This window comes from Vigna umbellata, chromosome 5 (genome assembly GCF_029865625.1).
Source record: "Vigna umbellata cultivar VRB3 chromosome 5, Vumbellata_1.0, whole genome shotgun sequence".
In the NCBI taxonomy this organism is placed as follows: domain Eukaryota; kingdom Viridiplantae; phylum Streptophyta; class Magnoliopsida; order Fabales; family Fabaceae; genus Vigna; species Vigna umbellata.
This window is the reverse complement of record NC_142169.1, coordinates 26,579,619-26,602,853: the sequence shown is the minus strand read 5'-3', so window position 1 is coordinate 26,602,853 and position 23,235 is coordinate 26,579,619. Positions and strand designations below refer to the sequence as shown.

The following is a 23,235-nucleotide window of genomic DNA, read 5'->3' as shown; positions in this document are numbered from 1 at the left end:
TTGTTCTTGAAACTTCCTGTTTTCGAAGGAGTTTCAATTGCTGAATGTACGTTCCATTATTGAATTTGATAAATATTGAGTTGCATTCTCCATCACCATCTCATGCTTCCTCCACCTTTTCATTTCTGTTTTATTTCTCTCTTTACTTTTCTATTTCTGTTTTACCCTTCAGTACAATTTTATTTTTAGAGTTAATATTTTTTAATTTCTACTCACTCCAATCTCCTATATGAATGCGATGGTTTGGTTTATGCTTAATCAATAAGCATTTGTTATTGACAGTTATGCTGTTTCTTTCTCTCTTCAATCTTATCACCCAAATAACACAACCATTTTAATGGTGGGCCTATGTTTCTATGTTTCATTTTCTTCTCTCTTTCTTTTATGCTTCTTTCCATTGTTGTATCTTTTGAATTTTCTGATTGTTTATCTTACTCACACCAACGTACGAAGAGTTAAGCAATCTCATAAAAAAAAGTTGATACATGGAGAAAAAATGTCACAAATAGTTAATTTTATAAAAAAGTAGAAACATTTTATATAATCATTTAAATAAAAAAAATTAAAATATTGAAAATTTAAAACTTTAAGAGAGGAATTTGATCATTTAAATTTATAAAATTTTAAATTATAATTAAATAGTAAAACTTTTGAATTCTTTTTAATTATTTCATGTATACATTTTCCATTTTTTTTTATTTTGTTATCGTTTTGAAATTGAGGTACAAATACTTTAACATATTTTACTAATAATAATCAATATTTCTCTCGTGTTAACAATTGATTGTGGTTAATTTTCAGATTTATTTTGCAATCATTATTTTTTACCAACATTAATAATATATGTTTCCATGGATGTCATTTATAATTTTTTTATCAATGTCAATAAAATTATTTTTTTATGATGTTAGTCATAAAATATTCATTATTGTTAGTCATAAAATATTCATTATCGTTTGGATTTGGATTTGCTGCACTGCAAAATGACTACCGCAAACACCTCGCATTACCGCACCATGAAAAGTCACACCACTGCATGACGAAACCAAACAGATATGGAGACAAGAATATGAAGAATAACCAAATTGATATGGAGAAGAGAAGTAAGAGTTGGGAGATGAGAAGAAACAGATTCGGTGAGAGTTTGAGGGGATGAGAATATGAAAAAAATAAAGTCAGACTTGGAAGAATGAGAAGGTGGGACTGCGCGAGTGAAAATGGGTGAGTAAAAATAAGTAGGAATTTAAGGTTTCATAATAAAGTAAATAAATAGATTAAAAAATAAAAAAAATACTACTTTTGTAATTAAAAAAATTTTGGAGAGGGTTGAGGAGGTGGAGAGAGAAGAGGTTTTGGTGGAAGGAATGAGCGGATAGAGATACATGTCATGGTGTGGTAATTGTGGGGCACGGCAGAAGTTGTCGTTGGTCTTCCCTCCTAAATGAGAAAAGTTTGAATTGGCTTTTGCCTCTTTAATGTGGTCGTTTCTTTTATTTTATATTTCATTTTCTTTGAGTTGTAACATCTTTTCAAATTTCAACTCGTATCAATTATAAATTTGGTCCCTGCTTTGGGGAGTACAACAAGATAGAACGTCTAAATGAATAAGAATCCAAATAGATGGTTGCTAAACTGCTGAAGCAAAAGATACTCTCCCTTTAAAAAAATAAGAAAGAATTGAAGGAAAAGGATGAACACGATAAATTCCAAAGAAGAAAAGAATGTAGCCATTATAAAGGGCCATGTGCAAGTCTTTTTCCCTAAATACAATATCTTAAAACCCTGTACTTATCCTCATGTCGTGGACTCCTCCTATATTCCACTTCATAGGAAGGAAATTATCTTAGAAATATTATTTTCAAACTAGAGAAGTTAAAAACGAGGCATCAATAATGATAAATATTTATTTAAAAACATTTAATTAAACAATTAACATTATTAGATTTGAAAACTTTTTATTTTTATTCCTTAGTTTAGTTAAAATATTTCATGTAATTATTCTATATGATATATTATTTAAAAATTTAAAGGGAAAAAAATGTTAACGAAGATAAGTTTAACAAAACTTATATATTCTTCACGTGCAACTTAAATGGACCCTTAATATATCTTACTAATATTTTTTAATAAAAAATAAAATCACAACACAAAGGCAATAACTTGATGTGATTAAAACGACGAATGGTTAAAGCATGGAAAATGGAGGAATAAGAAGAAGGAAGTGAAATGAAATGAAGAGAAAAAGAAAAGGAAGAAGAAAGTGGAATCGGTCGTAGTCATGAGATGAGAAAGTATGACAGAGCAGAACACATCGATTCACGTGTCCAAATCATTTCCATTGTTTCTTTTCTTTAGCAAAATCAACATTCATTATTCAATTAAAATTCCATCCAAAATCGTTGACCAGTCAAAGGAACAATAAAAGCTGTCTTTTATATTTTTACACGTAGATACAGGACTTCATGCATTGACCGATATGTTTTCTCCTTCTTTGACTAAAATAATTATCATTCATTTCAATCTCTCTCTCTCTCTTTCTGTCAGCCATAGCATCTCAATTCGATTCCCCCCAAGTTCAAACAACAGCAATCAGACAACCATTTTTTATCTCTTTTTTTTCTTCTTTTCAATGAATAATAGCAAGTTGATGAATCATACAAGCTAAAATTAACCTAATTAATCATAATAATTTGTCGAAATGAGTACTTAACAAGATGATGATGTAACAGAAGAATTTGATTCAAATTTATAGTACTTATCCACTGCAAGAGACACATCCCAAGTGCAACTGAGTCCCTTTGGAATGGTCACAAGGTCTCCAGCTCCAAACTCCACAAACTCTGATGATCCTTTTAGGTAAGCCTTCACCTTCCCTTTGACCAAGTAGCATGTCTCTTCTGCATCAAATTTCAACTGGTACTTCCCTGGAGAACAACCCCACCTTTCATTACAGTTTTCACAGTGTCAGTGCATTCCATCATTCTATTTTTTCACAAGCCAAAAACACACTATATCAAATACTATTTTTCTGTCAAATTTAAACATCATAAACACAACAATTGTTTTACACTGAAACTCAATTCTTGTTAAAGAATATAACAGTCAAAGCCACGCAATCTACATATACAAGTTCATTATTCCTTTTCACAATACATAGCAAAAGAGAATCAGAGAAGGAAGGGCATGTACTTGGGCCAGCACTTGATGTTCAACTCAGCTAGGCGTGACTGTGGAGGATTTCTTTCAATGGTGATTCCGAAGTTTGAGTTGGAATCTGCAGCCATGGATGATAATTGAATTTTTGAAGTTGTTTCATGCACTCTTGTGTGGCTTTGGAGAGAATGAGAATGAAAAAGAAGTGAACATGAGCAGTGTTTTATAACAGGATAATAAGAAGACTTTATATTTATATAAGACTTTCTCACACAAAATAATTATCAAGATTTATGGTTGGTACTTGCAATTTTAAAAAGTACTATTCACCTATCACATCGCGCCACGTAAATTCATAATATACAGCTTTTCAAATGTAAACCTCGTGTGATATTTGTGTCTATGTGCTATCAATCACATTCTATTATTATTATTATTTATTTATTAATTGGTATAAGGTTTTTAGAATGATTTAATAGTCTTTTTTGTCCTAAGTTGTGTTCGGTTGTGTCAATTTGGTCTTTGGTTTTAAAAATGTGTCTACTTGATTCTAACTTAGTAAATTTTGTGTCAATTTTATCCCTTTCGTTAAAATACACTAACGGTGTTAATGAATTGATGATATGGCAGTATAAATTGGTAACATGTTAATTTTAAGTTATCTGAGTGATGACGTGGTAAGAATGAGAGGTTGAGGTGGATTTTACAAATTGGGTTTTAGAATTTGGGAAAAAATATGAGAAAACCGACGCGTTCCTCGACCCTGCTTCCACTGACAAGGCTGAGTTCCAGATCGTGCTTACCATCATCAAAGATGGGTTGAAGACCGACCCCACCAAGTACCGCAAGATGAAGGAGCATATTGTTGGGGTTTCTGAATAGACTACCACTGGTGTGAAGAGGTTGTATCATATGCAAGCCAGTGGGACTCTTTTGTTCCCTGCTATTAATGTTAATGACTCTGTCACCAAGAGCAAGGTATTGTTTTTTTTTTTTGCTTTTTTTTTCCAGATCTGTTACTTTTCTAGTGTTTAGACGTTGAGCTTGATTTAGATTTGACTGTTTTAATGGATTTGTGGCATGGTGGCGTGTTGCGAGGTCATGGTGGCGCTAGGAAAAGCTTACGGGTCTCGCAATGGTGGCGGTGCGAATTGGGATGGTGTGAGGGTTGTCCGATCTGCGCGAATTGGGAGTTCGAAAATTGGGAATTTTTCTGGGTCTTAATTGCGAGGAAGAAGATGATGTTGTTGTTGGTGATTTGGGTTGCACTAGATTGATGATGGAGGGTAGGTTTGAACCTGGTTGTGTGATTTCTGGCAAGGTGGTGACGACGCGGCATGGTGGTGATGTCGCGACATGGTGGTGACGACGCGACATGGTGGTGACGACGCGGAATGGTTCATGGTGGTGGATGGGTTTCTCAGTGTGGGTGGTTGTGGCATTGATGGTGAAAGATGATGTGGTGGTTGCAGGTTCTTTGCGGCATTGATGGTGTGGGTGGTGGCGGCACAATTGGATAGGGTTTGGACTTCATTGTTTGTCGCGCGGCAAGGTGGTTGTGGCGGATAGGGTTTGGCTGACGGTGGAGGAATTAGGGTTTTTGCTGAATGCTGACAAGGCAGGACGGAATAGGTGGCCCAAAGATTAAAAAAAAAATTGAAAAGAAACTGTTATATCATCATACTATTGACTCCGTTTGTTTCTTTTTAACGGAAGGGACAACGTTGACACAAAATTTACTAAGTCAGGACCAAGTAGACACTTTTTCAAAACCAAGGACCAAATTGACACAAACGAGAAGGGACAAAAGAGAATATTAAACCTTTTAGAATTAACCATTAGAAACATTCAATTTATTTTGTTTTTGTAACTATAAAAAATTGTTTCAACCCAGCACATAGAATTTTTGTCCAATTTATTCAGACTAGGCTAACACGTTTGACACGTGGCAAGTGAATTGTTACCATTAAAATTACTAGGGTTAAATATGTTTTTAGTCCCTAAACTATTGGCCGTTTCTGGTTTTCGTCCCTCTTTCAAAATAAGGTACAATTTGGTCCTCATTCTTTTCGAAACTTTGGTTTTAGTCCTCGAAAACTAACACCGTTAAAAATGTGCTGACGTGGCTAATAGTAGACTGACATACGATTTTTTCTTCAAGTGTTTCTCGCTTTTTCTCCCCTTCTCTCTCTTCCTTCCATCTTCCACCCAACTTCATCCCTGGTTACATCTTTTTGAGTCTGCATATCAATGCTTTACTGCATCATTGGCATTGCAGTAAAAGGCTGTTTAAGTACTTGTCATAAAATGGAGCTCTTCACAATAAGTATATTCTGAATTACACAATATTAGTTTTGTGGAAAAAAATAGAAGGGCTGATTATATTCTTTGTATACAGACAGGAGTTGTCTATGCAGTTGAATTTTCTCATAGAAGTGGACGTGATTTGGTCAATATGGCAAAGAAGCGTACTAATGTTATACCCATTATTGAAGATACCAGACATCCCGCTAAGTACAGGATGTTAGTTGGTATGGTTGATGTCATATTTTCTGATGTTGCCCAGCCTGATCAGGTGTGGTTTAAATAGCTTAATCATTCTTGAGAATGTCTTCTGCCTCACCTTACTAGTTTTGCAAAACTGTGATTTACTTCAATCCTTGTGTCATGTGATTTGTTTATTGCTTTCAATTCATTCACTCTTTTGTTTGGTTGGCAAACACTAGCTTTGCGTGTTTATATTTTTCTTGTTTCTACACCTTTACATTTTGTTATCTTACTATTTTCTTCCTGTATTAAAATTTTATTTGAATAGTCTTTCCAATTGGAACAAGTGCTTCTGACAAGTTACTCGGATTCCCCTTCAAGACATCTTTGTTGATGCAGAACCGGGTTTCTGATGCACATTGATTTCAGTGTTTTAATATTGTTGTATAAAAAACTTTGTTTTTTTTTAATATTGGCTGTCTCATTGGTTTTAATTTTATTATGCTTGTTTGTGTACCGGTTTTGAATATTGACTGTCTCATTGGCTGTCTCGAAAAGATGTAACCAGGGATGAAGTTGGGTGGAAGATGGAAGGAAGAGAGAGAAGGGGAGAAAAAGCGAGAAACACTTGAAAAAAAATCGTGTGTCAGTCTACCGTTAGCCACGTCAGCACATTTTTAGCGGTGTTAGTTTTCGAGGACTAAAACCAAAGTTTCGAAAAGAATGAGGACCAAATTGTACCTATGAAAGAGGGACGAAAACCAGAAACTGACCAATAATTTAGGGACTAAAAACATATTTAACCCAAATTACTAATGTGATGATACGTTACCATTATTATAACAATAAATAGAGATTAAATCTAAGAACGAATAGTTACTTAGCTAAACATAATTAATTGACGTAATATACATATTAATTTAGGGGAGTTTCTAATTACTTCACTGCCTTAAAGAAAAAACAGTAATACTCTAATTTTCTCAGTACTGAATATGCTAACTTACTATGTTTTAATTATTTTAATTTTCTATCGAGATAAATCCACACGCATTAATATAAAATCAAGTTTTCAAATCAGCAATTAATTTGAATTGGAAATACCTTTTTTCGAAAAAATATCCTCAAAATTTAAAGTGGTGTAGTTTTTCAAATTTTTACGTTAAAAAACTACATACTATCCTTTTCAGGATAAAGTAATTTGAAAATGACAAAAGAAAAAGTGTTCTGAATTTGTGTGAGAAATTTGACTCGAATGAATGTGACAATTCAAAATAATTTTGAAAATATGTTACTTTAATTCTCTTCCTAAGTTGCTGAAAACATGTGTTTTTTTGTTCAAAATAAATTAATCACATTATTAAGATTGAATTTATGAACGAGTCTACAAATAAATTTAACGAAAGATATATATCCAAAACAATTATTTCCGTGTTAACTTTATTACAAATATTAAAATTTCAATTTTTATTATTATGTTTTTAAGAAAAGGTAATTACGAATTAATTAAAACATACTTAACTTATCTCTCGTTATTGATTTCAACTAATCTATTATCAAATCCAGTCAACAGTCAAATATATAGATACTTCTTATAGTTTCTTTTTAAAAAATATTAATTGTATACGAATATATTACTATTAAACAACATTTTGACAGCTATTAAACAATATGGTTATGTATTTAACCGATGGTCAATATAACCTTTTCAGAAAAATAAAATCAAGTATCCGTAATTAAGTTATTAAAGAAATTTAATAGTAATTTAATTGAAATAAGTGGGGCAATTTTATCTGTAATTAATAACAATAATTTTTAAAGTTTGATCTTTCAAAGTTGATATAAAACTAATACAGGTTACATATGACTATATATAATTGTTCAAAGCCAATGTTACGCGTAGAAAATTGTTTATATCTTCACTGATATAATAAACAAAAATATGTTATGTGTAATACTAATAAAAGACCCCAGCACCTCCAGAACTTTTAACTAATTAAATATAAAAAGTCAAATATGTTTTTTAGTCAAATTTAAATTAGTATTTTTTGAAATTTAAACCAATTTAATTATTTAATTAAACTCTGTTAAATTTATTTAATATTTTAAACACATTTAAAACATTATTAACTTTAATAAAATTTTATTAAAAAGACAAAATCAACATATTTCAAGTTAAAAAATTAAATTGAGTTAAAATTTAAAAAAAATTAACCTTAATATAAAATATATAAAATATAATTATATAAAATATTATATTCAATAAAAAAAGAGAATATTTTTGGAAAACGATTTTCTATATGAAAAGATGCAAAGTGTGAGATATATAGTCAAACACGCCTCATGAAACATTTAAAACATTAATACCTTTAATAAAATTTGATTAAAAAAACAAAATCAACATATTCCAAGTTAAGGTATGGTAGTAGTTGGACAATAATAAACTCTTTAGGCAAGATTAGAGGGTTTACCAACTTAACGGTCGTTGAACAAAAATATATTCATTAGACAAAGTTATTGAACAATATCAAAGTCAGAGAACTATTGACTTGGTAGTCGTGTGATGAGAATACTTTCATTGGGTGAGACTAAAGTTAGAGCATTCACTGACTTGATAGTCGTTGGTCGACTCAAGTCTTGCTTAACAACTTTTGTGAGAAATTAATTTTGTAAGTTCTAGTGATACTCTCACTTGTAAGTTTCAGTAATACTCTCGCTAAAAAAACTATCTATTTGCTAGACGAGTGTGCTTTCTGACACTTCTTGTTGAGCGAGTAGATATTCTCGCTAAACGAGTAGATATTATCACTAAGCGAAAGTGTGAGTTTAAACCAATTTTCATATGTCTATTATGATATGTTTAATGTATGAGATTTTGTGGATGTTAAAATGATGATAATGATATAATGTAATCTGAAAATGGTTGGTACTTATCCAAGGAGGATTAATGGTGGTTAAAATAATGTATGTATTGATATTTATTCTGTATTGGGAGTTGTCCTGCTCTTATAACCATTCAATCTCAAGTAGAAAAGAATGGAGTATATGGTGAGAAGAGCAGAAAATCCTAATCTAGAGGTTTTATCTTGTCCAAAGATGTTAACAAACTAATTTTTGTGTGTGGTAAAGTGAAACACATTAGGAATGACTCTGCTAAATAGTAGAGATTACCACAAGTGCATAAATCGTTAGAGTTTGGTATCAATACACATATCCGGATCATGAAGTCTAATATAAGTCTTTTATATTTAATATATTTGTGACTATGAATGATTATATCTGATAATATCTCTATATCTATTTCATAATTTCTCTTTTTGCACATTAGCTTACTCTTTCTTTTTGTGTTTATTTGTTTGTGTGTTCTTTTTGTTTGCAATGATCCCTTTGATGATGTGAGTAGATGGGGAAGTAGTAGTGGATCCAGTGAAAGACGAGTGATGCAATAGTGTTGTGTAAATGATTTTGTCATGTTTATATTCTCTTTTGAAAAATCTTATTAGGTTTTTGAATGAGTGTAGTATTATCTCTAATTAAAACCATTATATATATATATATATATATATATATATATATATTTATATATATATATGAATTATATATATATGAATTATATTCTGTTAAATATTGGAGATGTGGTATTTTTTTAGTAATTATTAAAATGTAATGTATACTTGTAATATAATAATTTATCATATGTAATATTTTATAGTATTTATTTATAGTATTAAAATTTTAATGTTGTAATATTTTTCTAGAATTGTTTTGTATTATATTTCAATATGAGTTCAATAATCTTTCTTTGTTTTATTAAATAATTAGTACTGTTATTATCCATTACTAGTGTTATTTTATATCTGTATTATATTTAGTTGAGGATAACAGTTCGAATATAATTAAAATTTTCGTATGACAAATATTAATAAAAAAATTATTATTTAAATATATATTATAATTATTTATTATCATTATGGGATCATTATTGTTCTACTTTAGATAATTATTTTATTTAATCTTAATTTAACTTTAATTTGTGAAATGTGATTTTTTAAGTATTATTATTATTACACAATAAAGTATATATATTTTAATAATATATTTTTACTGTTTTTTTAATTTTATACAATTATATTATTACGGAGGTTATATTTTATGTATTGTATGATATTGTATTTTTGATTCAAAATAAATTTTTATTTTTCTTAGGAGCATGCTATTAATTTACTATTTCTTAAAATTTATTAGTATTGTCTATATTTAAGTGAAATTTTTTGCTAAATCGGTATACTCTAATACATTACAGAAACTAATTTATGTAGTGTATACACAAATTATGCAATGGAAATCAGTTTGTGAAAGATAAAGTATATGTGAAGATGAGAAGGAAAATGAGTATTTTGAAAACGTAAGAAAAAAAAGTAAGAAGTGTTAATTTAAATTCAATTTGGTCCAACTAGCTATTGATGATACTCACATCCCTAATTTAAATTAGACTTTTTCTTTCTATACCCACCCAATTTCTTCGAGCATACCCAATTTTCAAAATAACCATTTTATCCTTTATAAAAGTAAGATTGGGATTTTCTTTTATAGATTTTTTTTTTTAAATAAGCTTTCTAGAATTTTAAGAACAAAATGTTTGGAATTTTTTTTCCAGATATTTGCAAAAACACAAGCATTTTGGAACAAGCTTTACAGAAAAAATTTTCTGAAATGTATATAAGACTTTTCAGAATTGGTTATTGAGCTTTTCAGAACAAACTTTCCAAAACACATCAAATACATTATTTTTTATGAGAACTTTCTGGAATGAGCTTTTTTTTTTTACACAATGTGTTTTCTCTCTTATTTTTCCGTTGCATAATCAGTCGTAACAGCAATGACCGACTGGAATGCCAATAAGAGAAAGTCGGTCTTAAAGTTGGATATAATTCACTATCAATTATTTAACACAATTTAAATTTTAACGTGTTAGTGAGAAAAACAATTTGAGCATTTGTAACACAAGAAATAAGACGTGATTTGAGATGGAATTTGACTTGCAATCTGATTTGATATTGGATTCTTCCTATCACTTTGAAATAACAATAAAGATGATTTTACAATAAACAAATTACATTATTGGTTCAACATTGTAAACTTTTATATTTAAAATTGACCAGGAGCATAAATAACTATAGGTAACCTAGATTTATAAGATATTGTATTTCGAATCATATTACATCAAAATCAATTTTATCAAGAGTCATGTAAAATGACACAAACTCTACTATTTGATTTTCTGTATGATTATGCAGTGCGCTTTAGTGAATTGCATACGATTTGAACTAAAAATTACAATATTTCGAAATATTAACCCTCATGTTGTAAACTTTAATGTTACCTAAAATAACCACATTCACAACCTAGTAAAGGGGCTACACATATTCAGGTGATAATCTTTTTTAGGAAAAAACAAAATAAACACTAAAGTCATTGAGCACCTTTGATATCATCCTTAAGACAATGCATATGAAGTGTATTAAAAAAGTAAAGATGGAAACAAACAAACATTTTTTTGTCTCGAAACCCGACTATCTCTGCATCTATTCAGCTCTGTTCCAAGCATCCAGTAAGAACCAATGTTGAATCATACGAACAAGATAAAACTTGGATCTAACAATTTTCTTTAATTTTGGGGAAGGTAAAAGAAAATTAGAACTCCATGATCACCTGAAAAGTTGAGATATATAGTTATCAACGGGCAAAACAGTACTATTGGAATCCAACTTCATCGTATAAAAGTGTGTACCTGATGACAGTTGCTATTTAGGCAGAATTCAAAAAAACCCCTATTCTTCGCTTGTAATCACTAATTGATAATGTCCTCGCATGCTTCCTACCATCCTTTTCCGGAACTTGAGGTCCAACAGTTGCTTCTATTCTTTGTTTTTTCGCCATAAGCCCTGCCTGAACTCCTTGGGCTCCACCAAATTTGTGGAGTACGGATAATGATATTGGCAGGTCAAAATCGTGCAGCAAATTTGACACCGTCCCTTGATCCACCGGAGCACTTGTATCTACTAACTTCCCAGCACCGGCAGCAGCTTTTATTGCTGCAGCAGTAGCAGCCATGCCAGCCACCCCTGTCACGGCTGTTCTTGTTTGATAGCTGCCTTCATCAGCCACCATATCAATGACACTATTATCTTCAGCTGCAGCCTCTTCAGTTGGCTTTGCGGCATAGTAATTTCTTGATCTAGTCCATCTCCTTGAAAATGGATCATAACCTGCCTCTCCTGCTTTCAAATCTGTATTTATTGGCTTCAATTCAGAAGCATTTTTGAAGTTCTCAAACCTGTTCTTTTTATTCATCTCAGAAAGCTTCAGAGCTCTGGCATCCTTCTCCTTAGACTGCTGAGCTTCCTCCAATTCTTGCAACCTTGTTATGATCCTATTCACTTCAGTATTATTTTGCTTACTCTGTGCTATTTCTAATTGCGTTCTTAACCGATCCTTCTCAGCTGCAATATTCAGTGGTCTTATTTTGGCAGATTTTTTCTCTTGTAACATCTGCTTCACCGTAGCAGCTGAGTAAACAAACGAGTTGATATTTTGTATAGCTTGCCTTTTAATTTCCACTTCTTTCTTTGTTGGCATCCGACCGCCTCTTCGTTCCACTTCCTTAACCCACTGGATGAACTCCTCCTCAAGTGGAAGAGAGTCGCTAACCATAGTCATTTGCCACCTTGCAGCAGAAGTTTCGTTTCCCCAGACAAGATTTAAGTACTTGTGTGTCATTTTATTTTCTAATTTATACTGCCGATCACAATCGGTGGCATCAACATTTTTTACCAAGCAGAGTCTGTAGATAGGTCCTGAGTTTGATCTACCAATACCAACTCTTACAAAACAACCAGCAATTAGCTCCTCAAAAAAGGGCTCCATAAACCATTTTGCTAGTTTCGATCTGCAAACAGTAATTTCTTTTATATCCTCAAATGAAAGCCCTTCAGATCGTAAAATTATCCTGTCATCATCACTGTCAATGATAATGTCATCATGACTCAACCCTCCATCATCACTCAGGGATCTATTTTCACTTTCACTGTCACTTGAGCTAGTGAGACTTGTTGAAGAGAAAGGTTTGTGCTTTGGTGAAAGACGTCCCGGTTCTGGACTTTTAGATGCCTCATTTAGTCTGCGGTTTGTTTCTGAATCTTGCTGCTTTAATCTTTTCGCACGCAATTCATTTAAAGCACCATCCTTGGCAGTTGACCGGTCAACTGATCGGACTGATGACCGCACACGAGATGATGGAGGAGGTGAAGTATGTGTCCCAGGTACAGTTGTCTTTCCCTTCTCCCGCTTTGATGATATCTTCCCCAATAAGTCTTTATCGTACTTCTTGGTAGCCCTATCTGATAATATCATCTCTCTCTGTAGTTCAGTCATCTCAGAAAGCTTACGCCTATCATCTTCATTCTTATAAAGATCATCACCAAAATCATATTCATCGCTGCTGTCACCATTGTCATCAGATTGGCCATCCTCTTCTTCCTGACTTCCCTTGCCATCATATATTTCCTTTGGATCAAATCTCTTCTTTAGGGGAACTCGTGAGCCAGAGTGATTTGGGCCAGGATATTCATGTTCATCATCTGAACTTGAGACATTCTCACCATTACCATGTCCTCCTCTTGAAGTTGGCCGAGAGTGTCGGGTTCTACCAGCTGCCTCCAAGAGCAAATTTTCTAAATCTGCCATAACTACGTTTCACCTAAGCCTTGAATCCAAATATATCCTGCTCACATAACACAACAAATACACAATCAACTATCCAATCAACACAACAAAAGTTGATGAAAGCATCTACAATAACACAAAAACATCTAATGGATACAAATTTAAAGCGTTCACTGCATCCTTTTCATGCACATCATCTCCAAATCCAAATTCGAATCCATAAAATAGGCAAGAAAATAATCATTCACCAAGGATCTAAAACATAGTCTAGAACAAAATGATTTTTAGGTGTTTATGACCACAGAGCAACACATTTATCCACAATTTTTCACCATCAAGCTTTTAGTATGCGGTCACACTGGTGATCTTAGTTTCATCAAAATTCCTGACCCAGCATGATAACCTAATTGATGTTGCAACCAAAATTGACCACTTCATAAATGTTATGAAGTATCCTAACAGAGTCAGGAACTACCATTCACGGAAGAACTCCGCATGCAACCTCTAATCTCTCGAGAAAAACATTCAAATTCAACAAAGAAAGTCAAAGCACTTGATAACAATGTCATCAGTAACAACTATTTGAAAAAAGGAATTAAAAAAAAAAATGCAATGTGACAAAATTATTGTTGTAACGGTAGAAACCAGAGATTGAACTGGGAGAAGAAGGAGAGAGAACTTACAGTTGAAGAAATGAAAGATTGCAGAGTATGTTTAGTCGGATTGCAATGGGACGTCGTGGTGTGGAGAATAGAGTGTATTGAAAGTGCTACAACCCTAATCCAACGGCACCACACACTATTGAAGAAGTAAGCTAAGCTAGTAACCTTAGTCTTCCGCGCTCCCGCCTTTTATATCTTTCGGCTTTCGACGACGTTCTGTTTCGCTTTTAATTTTTGTTATCACCCCACACTCTTTCTTGCTCAATACATTTTATATTTTGTACAGGAAAAAAATAATTTAACTTTATAATTAAATATATTATTTTATTCTCATAACACAGGAAATCAATACCGAGTTACTATGTTTTAAATTTAAGATTATCATCATGCTCATGTTTTAATACATTTCTTTACTAAATTTAAGTCTTAAATTTAAGAGTTAAAACTCTTTCTTATATTACAGCTTATTATTAAATGTTGTAGTTAATATTTTATTTAAATAATTAACTAACATTGTTAATATTGATGGAAATATTAATACTTTCAGTCAGAATTAGGAGAATGTATTAACTGAACATAATGATTTAATTAAAAGATAAAAACAAACCGTGTAATTAAGTTTTTTCCGATTACACGACAAAATTACATTATAGGTAAATCTACTAATATTTTAGATATATATATATATACACAAATTACAAACTTGTAATTAGTACCACCACCAGGGAGATACAATTCACTTTAGTAATTTTATTTTTATGTTTGAGTAATTATTTTGTTAAAAGAGATTTTTGTCTTCCACATGATTTTTTAAATAAAACATTTTATATTCTCTTTTATTAACATTTAGAGATATAATATTGTAAAAAAAATAATTTTTAAAAAGTATTTTAATCTAAGCCTGTTGTTTTATTTAATGGTAAATTCTCTCTCATATGAAAGAAAATTCTGATCTATTTTATATGCTCAAATTTTGACAAAAGTGCTGATAATAATTTTTTTTACTAGAGTTAGAGAGTTTATAATTCTACTGCTATTAATATTTTTAAAAAAGTAAGTGAAACAAATAATATAATTTATGTACAGTTTAAAATATAAGTTCAAATTGTGCATTTCAGACCAAACAGATAGACTTTTATCCAAGCAAAGAAGAATCTGTAAAATGCTGAAAAAAAGAAACATTAAAGTGTTTTTTGGAATTACTTTTCTTAGTTCACACTAAAATTCCTTTTCTTTTAAGTACAGCGTATTAAATATATTTATTTTGATGTAAAAATTAAAATGATAAAATAAAAATATTATAAATATTTTATTAAAATAAAAAAAATATTGATTTTTTAATATGAAAAATATTTTTATTGTTATCATTATTAAATAAATAAAATAATGTTTCTGTCACTTCTTTTACTTTTACTAATGAAAATGTAGGTTTCATTGTATTTTTTATAGATTTAAAGTTGTGTTAATTTATTTAGTTTAATTAATATGTTTTATCCCTTTTTTTAAAGTATATTAATTAATAAATCAAATTAATTTCCTTAATTTTAATAAATTACTTATAAAATATTCTATTTTATTTTTTTACATATATATACATATATTGAAAATTAAGTAAAAGATAAGTGAATATATGAAAAATAAATAATATTAACTTAAAATTTAAAGATAATAGTTAAATAAAAATATTTTGTTAATGCATGCTTAGAAAGAAATGTATAAAATGTTTTACCAGAACAAATAAATACACTACACATTTTTTAATATAATAAAATCATCATATAATTTTTTTTATTGTAGTCCTAAAATAAAAAATGCATGTGTAAATTATTTTAAAATTATTATAAGGACTAAGGATGAAATAAAAACAAATAAAAATGTTACTGAAATTGAAAAGGAAAACAAAGGATAAAGATTAATTGTTTTTAGTATGTATTGACATATATAATTTTCAAATATATATATATATATATATATATATATATATATATATATATAATTTCAAGAAAGAAGAACTATAGAAAAATAGGGTATAACATTAGTTAAAAGTGAATATAATAAATTTTAAAGTTGGAATTGATATGACGTCTCAAAATAAAAAATTTGCTGTTACATATAATAAAAGTTGTTTATATGAATTCAAAATTAAACCGAATCAATTTATTCTTTTGTTTGTATTACTGATATTTAATTGATGGATATATAATTCGATTTCAAACTTCAAAACATTATTTATAAGATTTTTTATTTTATTATTTTTGAAATGAGAAATAAATGTATACAAGTTAAAATAATGAATGTTATTTTAAATTTTAAAAATAAAGTCAAATATAAATATTTTTTAAAATATTAGCATTAAAATATAAAATATTAGCATTAAATTCTAACGTGTCACATCATTTTTAGTGTAAATTTTACTTTAATACAAGTCCAATGATACTATAGTTTTATTTGATTATGGATTGAAATATACAATTTTGTTATTTCTGTAGATTCCAAAATGGACCTCTTATAAGAACCAATCCTTGTTCTTGCAATTCACGCTCACTGACAATGAAAATAGAAATTAATATTATATATTATTTTTTGTAATGTAATAATAGCATGTTTATGAGTGTGAATTTTAGAAATTAAATTAACCTGAATTTTAGTAATGTCTTATTCAGTATATAAATAGGTAGAAGGCAGGGTGGAGAGATAAACAGGTATTGTTTGTGTGAGTCTCATCTCTTCCTTTCAATGGCAACTCAAGGTCAAGTCATCACCTGCAAAGGTACCCATTCTCTTCTTCATTCTTCTTCTCCTTTCAGATCTAATTAACATTAAACAAACCTCAGTAATCTAAACATCACGTGACTTCCTTTTGATGTAGCTGCGGTGGCCTGGGAACCCAATAAGCCCTTGACAATAGAAGACGTTCAGGTGGCTCCGCCTCAGGCCGGCGAGGTTCGAGTTCAAATCCTTTACACTGCTCTCTGTCACACCGATGCTTACACTTGGGGCGGCAAGGTAGCTACTTTCTTTCTCTTTCTTTTTGTTTAACTGTTTCGGAATCCATTAATTTGTGTTTTCAGTTGTTTGGATTTGCATATTGAGCAAATTGTTAATGTTGCAGGACCCCGAAGGTCTCTTCCCCTGTATTCTCGGTCATGAAGCTGCTGGGTATGTATGCATGTATAATATATGAATGTTAATATGAGATTGAATTTTAAAAAGTACATTTTTTAAGATGCAATTGTTGCATGTGATGTATGATGTGAGCATGTGCATTTATTGTCATGGATAGGGGTTTTAGGGGTTTGTTCATTTTTGTTGCAGGATCGTGGAGAGTGTTGGAGAAGGTGTTACTGATGTTAAGCCTGGGGATCATGTCATTCCCTGTTACCAGGCTGAGTGTGGGGAGTGCAAGACTTGCAAATCAGGGAAGACCAACCTTTGCGGCAAGGTTCGCTCTGCCACTGGAGTTGGGATCATGCTCAATGATGGCAAGAGTCGGTTCTCGATTAATGGAAAGCCCATTTATCATTTCATGGGAACCTCCACTTTTAGTCAGTACACAGTTGTCCATGATGTTAGTGTAGCTAAGATTAACCCCTTAGCTCCTCTGGACAAAGTTTGTCTTCTTGGATGTGGTGTTTCAACTGGTAAACATTCTCCTTTATAAACACTATATTGAGTTTTTGTAAGTTGTATGGTATGGGTCTTATGATTCATGATATGTATTTGGAGTTGGGCAATGATGTTACATACTTACATTTGCCTATGGAAATGTATATTTTTTCTGTCTTTGCCATACCAATGTATATCATATTAAGCTCTGTTTCTGATCTGAGTTACAAGTTCCAGCTCGTATTTTGATAGTTTAACAATTAAAATGCTTTTTGTGAGAAATGAAAAACTTTCTTTAAAGATCCTTTTTTTCCTTCCTTCATTCTTTCTTTTTTCATGCAATGAAATGTGCGGTCTTGTGTCCTTCCATACCAAGTTCACTTATTATTATGAAATTGTGAAATCTATCTTTCCCCACTTTTTAGGCCTTGGAGCTGTCTGGAACACTGCAAAGGTTGAACCAGGGACTATTGTTGCTATTTTTGGCCTTGGGACTGTTGGGCTTGCTGTAAGTTTTTGAATTTACAATTGTAGGCGGTTATGTTTTTGCCGTTTTGGGTTTGCCATCATGATTTGCAGTTTGTATTTAACAGGTTGCAGAGGGGGCAAAAACTGCTGGTGCATCCCGGATTATTGGCATAGATATTGACAGCAAGAAGTTTGATACAGGTACAAAATGAACTGGGTTATCTACACCAATCAGGAAGTCCTTAATATTGTAAAGTGATTCATTGCCATGTTTCTCATTTTTTTAGTTGTAGAACTAATGTTTCTCGTAGCATTGATTATCATCCTTTTAAAGAATTATGCTTGCGGAATAATGATACTGTTTTAATGGGATCTTAATATGTATGTTCTTTTGGTATATATTTGTATATTTCATTTCTTGCTCCATCGTTTTTCTCTTGTCCCAAGTGGTGTGACCTCTGTATAATATAGGTACGTGCATAGTGTCTTACTATGAGCTACTTTCTGTTTGTGGTTTTCTCAGTTTTGGTTTTGTAATGCTAGTGTAGTGTTAGTGCACTACAGAGGACATTCTTCACAACAATAATTACTTTTTCATTTATTGATTTGTCTTCTTTTGCTCTTTTTACCTGCAGCGAAGAACTTTGGAGTCACCGAGTTTATAAATCCAAATGAACATGATAAACCAATTCAGCAGGTCATAATTGATCGTACTGATGGTGGGGTTGATTATAGCTTTGAGTGTATTGGAAATGTTTCTGTGATGAGAGCTGCTTTGGAAGCCTGCCACAAGGTGAATGCTGCTACTGCCACATTGACTCCATTTTCATACATTACACTATGATGGTTGTACTCATGAAGTAATCTTTGAAAATTCCCAGGGCTGGGGGACCTCAGTTATCGTGGGTGTTGCAGCATCAGGTCAGGAAATATCAACCCGACCTTTCCAGTTGGTGAGTGGACGTGTCTGGAAAGGAACTGCTTTCGGTGGCTTCAAGAGCAGGTCACAGGTGCCTTGGCTCGTAGACAAGTACCTTAAGAAGGTAAAGGTTTTTCACAGTGTTTTGTTTATTTAATTCAGTATTGTTGGAAAGCATGGATTGTTACGAGTGCTTGTTTTGCAGGAAATCAAGGTTGATGAATACATTACCCATACTTTGACTCTCTCTGAGATCAACAAGGCTTTTGATCTTTTGCATGAAGGGGGGTGCCTTCGTTGTGTGCTTTCAACACAAGAATGAGGTGATATATGCTATCCAGGGCTAGTTTCATGAGGAATGGATGTGTTGGTTTGCAGTTCCTTCGTGTTGTGATTGTGGTTTAAATTTCAAATAAATCTGGAGTGGTTATAGCTTTTGAGTAAGATCATGTTGGTCAAATTTGTGTTGAGAAGGGCTTTACGGTGAACACTTGATCATCCTTTTTGAGTATGGCTATGGTATTATCCTATTTTACCTCTCATTTACCCTCCATCCTTTGGGTGTCAGACACCGAAGCTGTTTTACTTTTGCTGTTATTGTGCGGTGTTAAGAAGTTCAAAAGCTTTTCAATGAACCTGCCATATGACCGGGTTTCAAGTAATATACTTCATTTTGAAAACTAGTAATCTATCACTTTCACTAATAATCTATCTTTTAATCTTTCACTAATAATCTATCTCTTAAGCACTGACATTTAGGTTAGATCTCGTGAAGCTGGCATGTCATATTGAACCTACAAGTTAGCATCCGAACATCCTTTTAAGAATTTCAGCAAAGTTTCAAACGTCTTAATTGGAGTCAAAATTATTGCTTTTGCATAGAATGTTACTTTGACTAATTAAAATTTAATGATAACTATTGTAAATATTATTATTATTTTGGTTGTTGTTTCCAACAGGTAACTTTCGTAAGACATTAACGTGTTAACCATAAAAAAGTATATCAAATAAATATGTATGTGCACATGCTGATGTTTTTTTTATCAGTTGTTCGCTTGGATAATTATCGAAGTGGATCAGATGCTTTAACTTTCTATTCTGCTGAGTGATTTTATTTTAGGTATCTGTCTAAAATAAAGTTATTTTGCAAATGATAATGCTAATCAAATGACAGCATTCCTCCAATCAAATAGAAAGAAGAAGCAGAGAGAAGTGAGATAGGGTGAAAATGTCCATTTTTGCTATTTATTTGAAAAAGAAAGAGAAGAAGTTATTTAAACGACATGTTTATTACATATGATAAACAATTAGTCAAATTTCACATTAGTTAAAAAAGACAATTAAACCTTATACAAGATAATTTTTTTTTTTATGAATTCGTGGTTTTAAGTTAAAAGTGATATTAAATGTCTTGTGTGTGAGATAAGACTAAATGTTTTATATATATATTAAGAGTATTTTAATAATTTTCATTCTCAAAATTAAAAAAAAAAAAACCCAAACACTTACTCACTTCTGTCATTCCTCTCAACCCTTTCTCTTTCATCTTTCTCACTCCAACCTTTTCTCACTCCAACCTTTTCTCACTCATCTCTATAGCCCCTATTCAAAAAATCAGAAATACTTGTCGTTAAACAATCTTACAAAAAATATTTTATAATGAGTTTTCATTTTATAATTTTTGTCTTATCTAATTTTATCCAATTTTCACAAGCATAAAAGAATTGGTAATTGACCTGGAAAAAATAAAAAATACTCGTTGTTAAACAATTTCTTACAAAAAAATGATTTTATAATGAGTTTTCATTTTATAATTTTTGTCTTATCTAATTTTATCTAATTTTCACAACCATAATGACATCAAAGGAATTAGTAATTGGCCTGGAAAAAATCAGAAACACTCGTTGTTAAACAATTTCTTACAAAAAATGATTTTATAATGAGTTTTCATTTTATAATTTTTGTCGTATATAATTTTATCTAATTTTCACAAGCATAATGATATCTGAAGGAATTGGTATCAACATATGCAGATGATGAAATTAGAGATGATGATTCAACATATGCAGATGATGAAATTAGAGAGGTTAATGAAAATGGTGAAATTGAAGAGATCTTGAATGAACCTTTGCCTGAAGGTGAATATGTCAATGACTCAACTCTTTACAAAGGCAAATTGTTTAATGGCAAGTGTTTCTGATTTTTTCAATTGGGGCTACAGTAGGAATGACAGAGAAAAGGTTGGAGTGAGAGAGATGAAAGAGAAAAGGTTGAGAGGAATGAGAGAGGTGAGTAAGGGTTTGGGTTTTTTTTTTTAAGTTATATAAGGGTATTTTTGTCTACTAAAACCCGATACATATTGCTAAAATGTACCAACTGAAATCCAGGCGTACGCGCGATATCAAAATGGACGGTTTGAGCTGACTTAAAGTGTTATTGATGGGAATAATTTGATCATTGAGTAAAAACGACAAATAAAAAAGACAAAGTTAAATAATATATAAAATAAAAGATCCATAAATTTTTAATCTTAAAATTTTAGATTAAAAATAATATCAAATAGTTTATATTTGTTAAGACTCAAATCATTGCATATAATTTCTTCTAATCAAGCTTATATGCATCGGGCATGCCCCCATCATATCCCACTGTTATACGTAATATGGTAAATAATTTAATTTTTTAGCTAAATTTATTTTAGAGTTAAATATGTTTTTAATCCTTAAACTATCAAGCGAATTTGTTTTTAGTCACTGTCAAAGTAAGCTATATTTTGATCATTTTCCTTAAGGAAACCATAATTTTTCGTCCTCCAAAATCAATGACGTTAAAAAGAAGCTGAGTTGGCTAATGGTGGAGTGTCACGTCAATTTTTTTTTCTGTCACTCCTACCATGTCAGCATCTCTTTCAACCCTTCTCCACAGAACCCTAATTTCCCTTAGAAACCCTAGTCGTCGTCAATGCCGCACTGCCAGCACAATGTCGCGCCGACCAACCACCATTCCGCCATGCCGCCACTGCCATCCTTAAATTCGAGATGGTACAGTACTACGATGAATCAGAAGTGGGAGAATAAAACTGAGAAGATATCATTACTCAAAACAACCGTGAGTCCAGAGGGACTACATACAGAGGAGCGCTTCAGTGGCATCAGAGAGCATGTGGACGAATCCCGTGGCCAGAATCACCCCGGCGGCAAAGGCCTTGGTACCCGCGAGGGCTGTTGCCGCAAAGGAGAAACACGCTAGAATTTCTTCCCTATAGTAGCACCTTGGAGGTTCTAATTTAGGGTCTGCTTGCAGGTTGATGGTGTCGCGGATGGAGGTGGTGAGGCGCTGTGGGGGTTGCGCGAGCTCAAGGCATGCGTTAGGGTTTCTGTTCTGGGTTTGATTTAGGGTTTTTTGGGTTGCTGCGTTTTCTGGGTTTTGTCTTGCAGGTCTGGAGGAGAAAGTCGCGAGGAGCTTCGCCGTTTGGATGTTCGACGGCGTAGCTTGCGGCGCAGAGAAAAGTCTCACAGTGCAGGTTTCTTAGAGGATTGAGGGTTTTGCGATTCTAATGGTTATGGCTGTGGAGGCTCGCAACAACGGCGAATGGTTGCTCATGGTAGTGGTCCGATGCGAGCTTGGAGGATGACGAGGTTTTGATGGCGGCCTCACGATGATGAAGGGAGAGTGGTGGCAAAGAGATTGAACTCCTAATGTTACTGCTCGCGTTGGGTGGTGGCGCGATGAGGTTGCTCTTATCTGGGTGTTGATGATGAAGGTGCGTGATGGAGGATAGCGGCAACTAGGGTTTCTGCAGAGGCGACTTCACGGTGACATGGTGGCTAGCCGGCACGACATTGTGTTGGCAGTGCGCGGCATTGACGACAGCTTGCGGCATTACGGCGACTAGGGTTTCTGAGGGAAATTAGGGTTATGTGGAGAAAGGTTGAAGGAGATGCTGACATGGCAGGAGTGACAGAAAAAAAAATTAACGTGACACTCTACCGTTAGCCAGCTCAGCTTCTTTCTAACGCAGTTGGTTTTGGAAGACGAAAAATTATGGTTTACTTAAGAAAAATGATCAAAATGTAGCTTACTTTGATAGAGGAACTAAAAATAAATTCGCATAATATTTTAAGGACTAAAAACATATTTAACCCTTTATTTTATTATTGTTACTTCTTAAAAATATTTATATATTTACTTTTACCCATTTTAGTTCTTCTAAAGAAA

General features: G+C 32.1%; 2 protein-coding genes, 1 non-coding gene and 1 pseudogene across 4 annotated transcripts; 2 read left to right on the top strand and 2 right to left on the bottom strand.

Annotated features, from left to right (window-relative positions):
- Positions 1-2,589: 2,589 nt before the first annotated feature.
- On the bottom strand, positions 2,590-3,387 carry LOC124819599 (uncharacterized). Its single transcript, XM_047291150.2, has 2 exons — positions 3,190-3,387; positions 2,590-2,941 (listed from the first exon to the last, which is right to left on the bottom strand). The coding sequence occupies exons 1-2, from the start codon at positions 3,282-3,284 to the stop codon at positions 2,707-2,709; spliced, it is 330 nt and encodes a 109-aa protein (XP_047147106.1). The 5' UTR covers positions 3,285-3,387; the 3' UTR covers positions 2,590-2,706.
- Positions 3,388-5,986: 2,599 nt separating this feature from the next.
- Positions 5,987-6,057, top strand: LOC124819607 (small nucleolar RNA snoR60). The gene has a single exon (XR_007027269.1). It is a non-coding gene; the product is annotated as a small nucleolar RNA snoR60 (small nucleolar RNA).
- Positions 6,058-11,063: 5,006 nt separating this feature from the next.
- Positions 11,064-14,219, bottom strand: LOC124819600 (protein RTF1 homolog pseudogene; annotated as a pseudogene). The gene is made up of 3 exons (XR_015779807.1): positions 14,046-14,219; positions 11,429-13,420; positions 11,064-11,349 (listed from the first exon to the last, which is right to left on the bottom strand). The product of XR_015779807.1 is annotated as a protein RTF1 homolog pseudogene (transcript).
- Positions 14,220-16,637: 2,418 nt separating this feature from the next.
- On the top strand, positions 16,638-19,559 carry HOT5 (GroES-like zinc-binding dehydrogenase family protein). The gene is made up of 9 exons (XM_047291149.2): positions 16,638-16,794; positions 16,894-17,030; positions 17,137-17,183; positions 17,340-17,665; positions 18,056-18,138; positions 18,224-18,299; positions 18,734-18,891; positions 18,980-19,141; positions 19,223-19,559. The coding sequence occupies exons 1-9, from the start codon at positions 16,761-16,763 to the stop codon at positions 19,337-19,339; spliced, it is 1,140 nt and encodes a 379-aa protein (XP_047147105.1). The 5' UTR covers positions 16,638-16,760; the 3' UTR covers positions 19,340-19,559.
- The last annotated feature ends 3,676 nt before the right edge of the window (positions 19,560-23,235 follow it).

What these genes read in the sequence shown, in the direction of transcription:
- LOC124819599 (XM_047291150.2), bottom strand. Translation starts at nt 3,284, where the DNA reads ATGGCTGCAGATTCCAACTCAAACTTCGGAATCACCATTGAAAGAAAT. An exon ending in AACATCAAGTGCTGGCCCAA is followed by an intron (nt 2,942 to 3,189) that starts GTACATGCCCTT and finishes CTGTAATGAAAG; the next exon opens with GTGGGGTTGTTCTCCAGGGA.
- HOT5 (XM_047291149.2), top strand. Translation starts at nt 16,761, where the DNA reads ATGGCAACTCAAGGTCAAGTCATCACCTGCAAAG. An exon ending in CTCGGTCATGAAGCTGCTGG is followed by an intron (nt 17,184 to 17,339) that starts GTATGTATGCAT and finishes TTTTTGTTGCAG; the next exon opens with GATCGTGGAGAGTGTTGGAG. An exon ending in CTTTGGAAGCCTGCCACAAG is followed by an intron (nt 18,892 to 18,979) that starts GTGAATGCTGCT and finishes GAAAATTCCCAG; the next exon opens with GGCTGGGGGACCTCAGTTAT.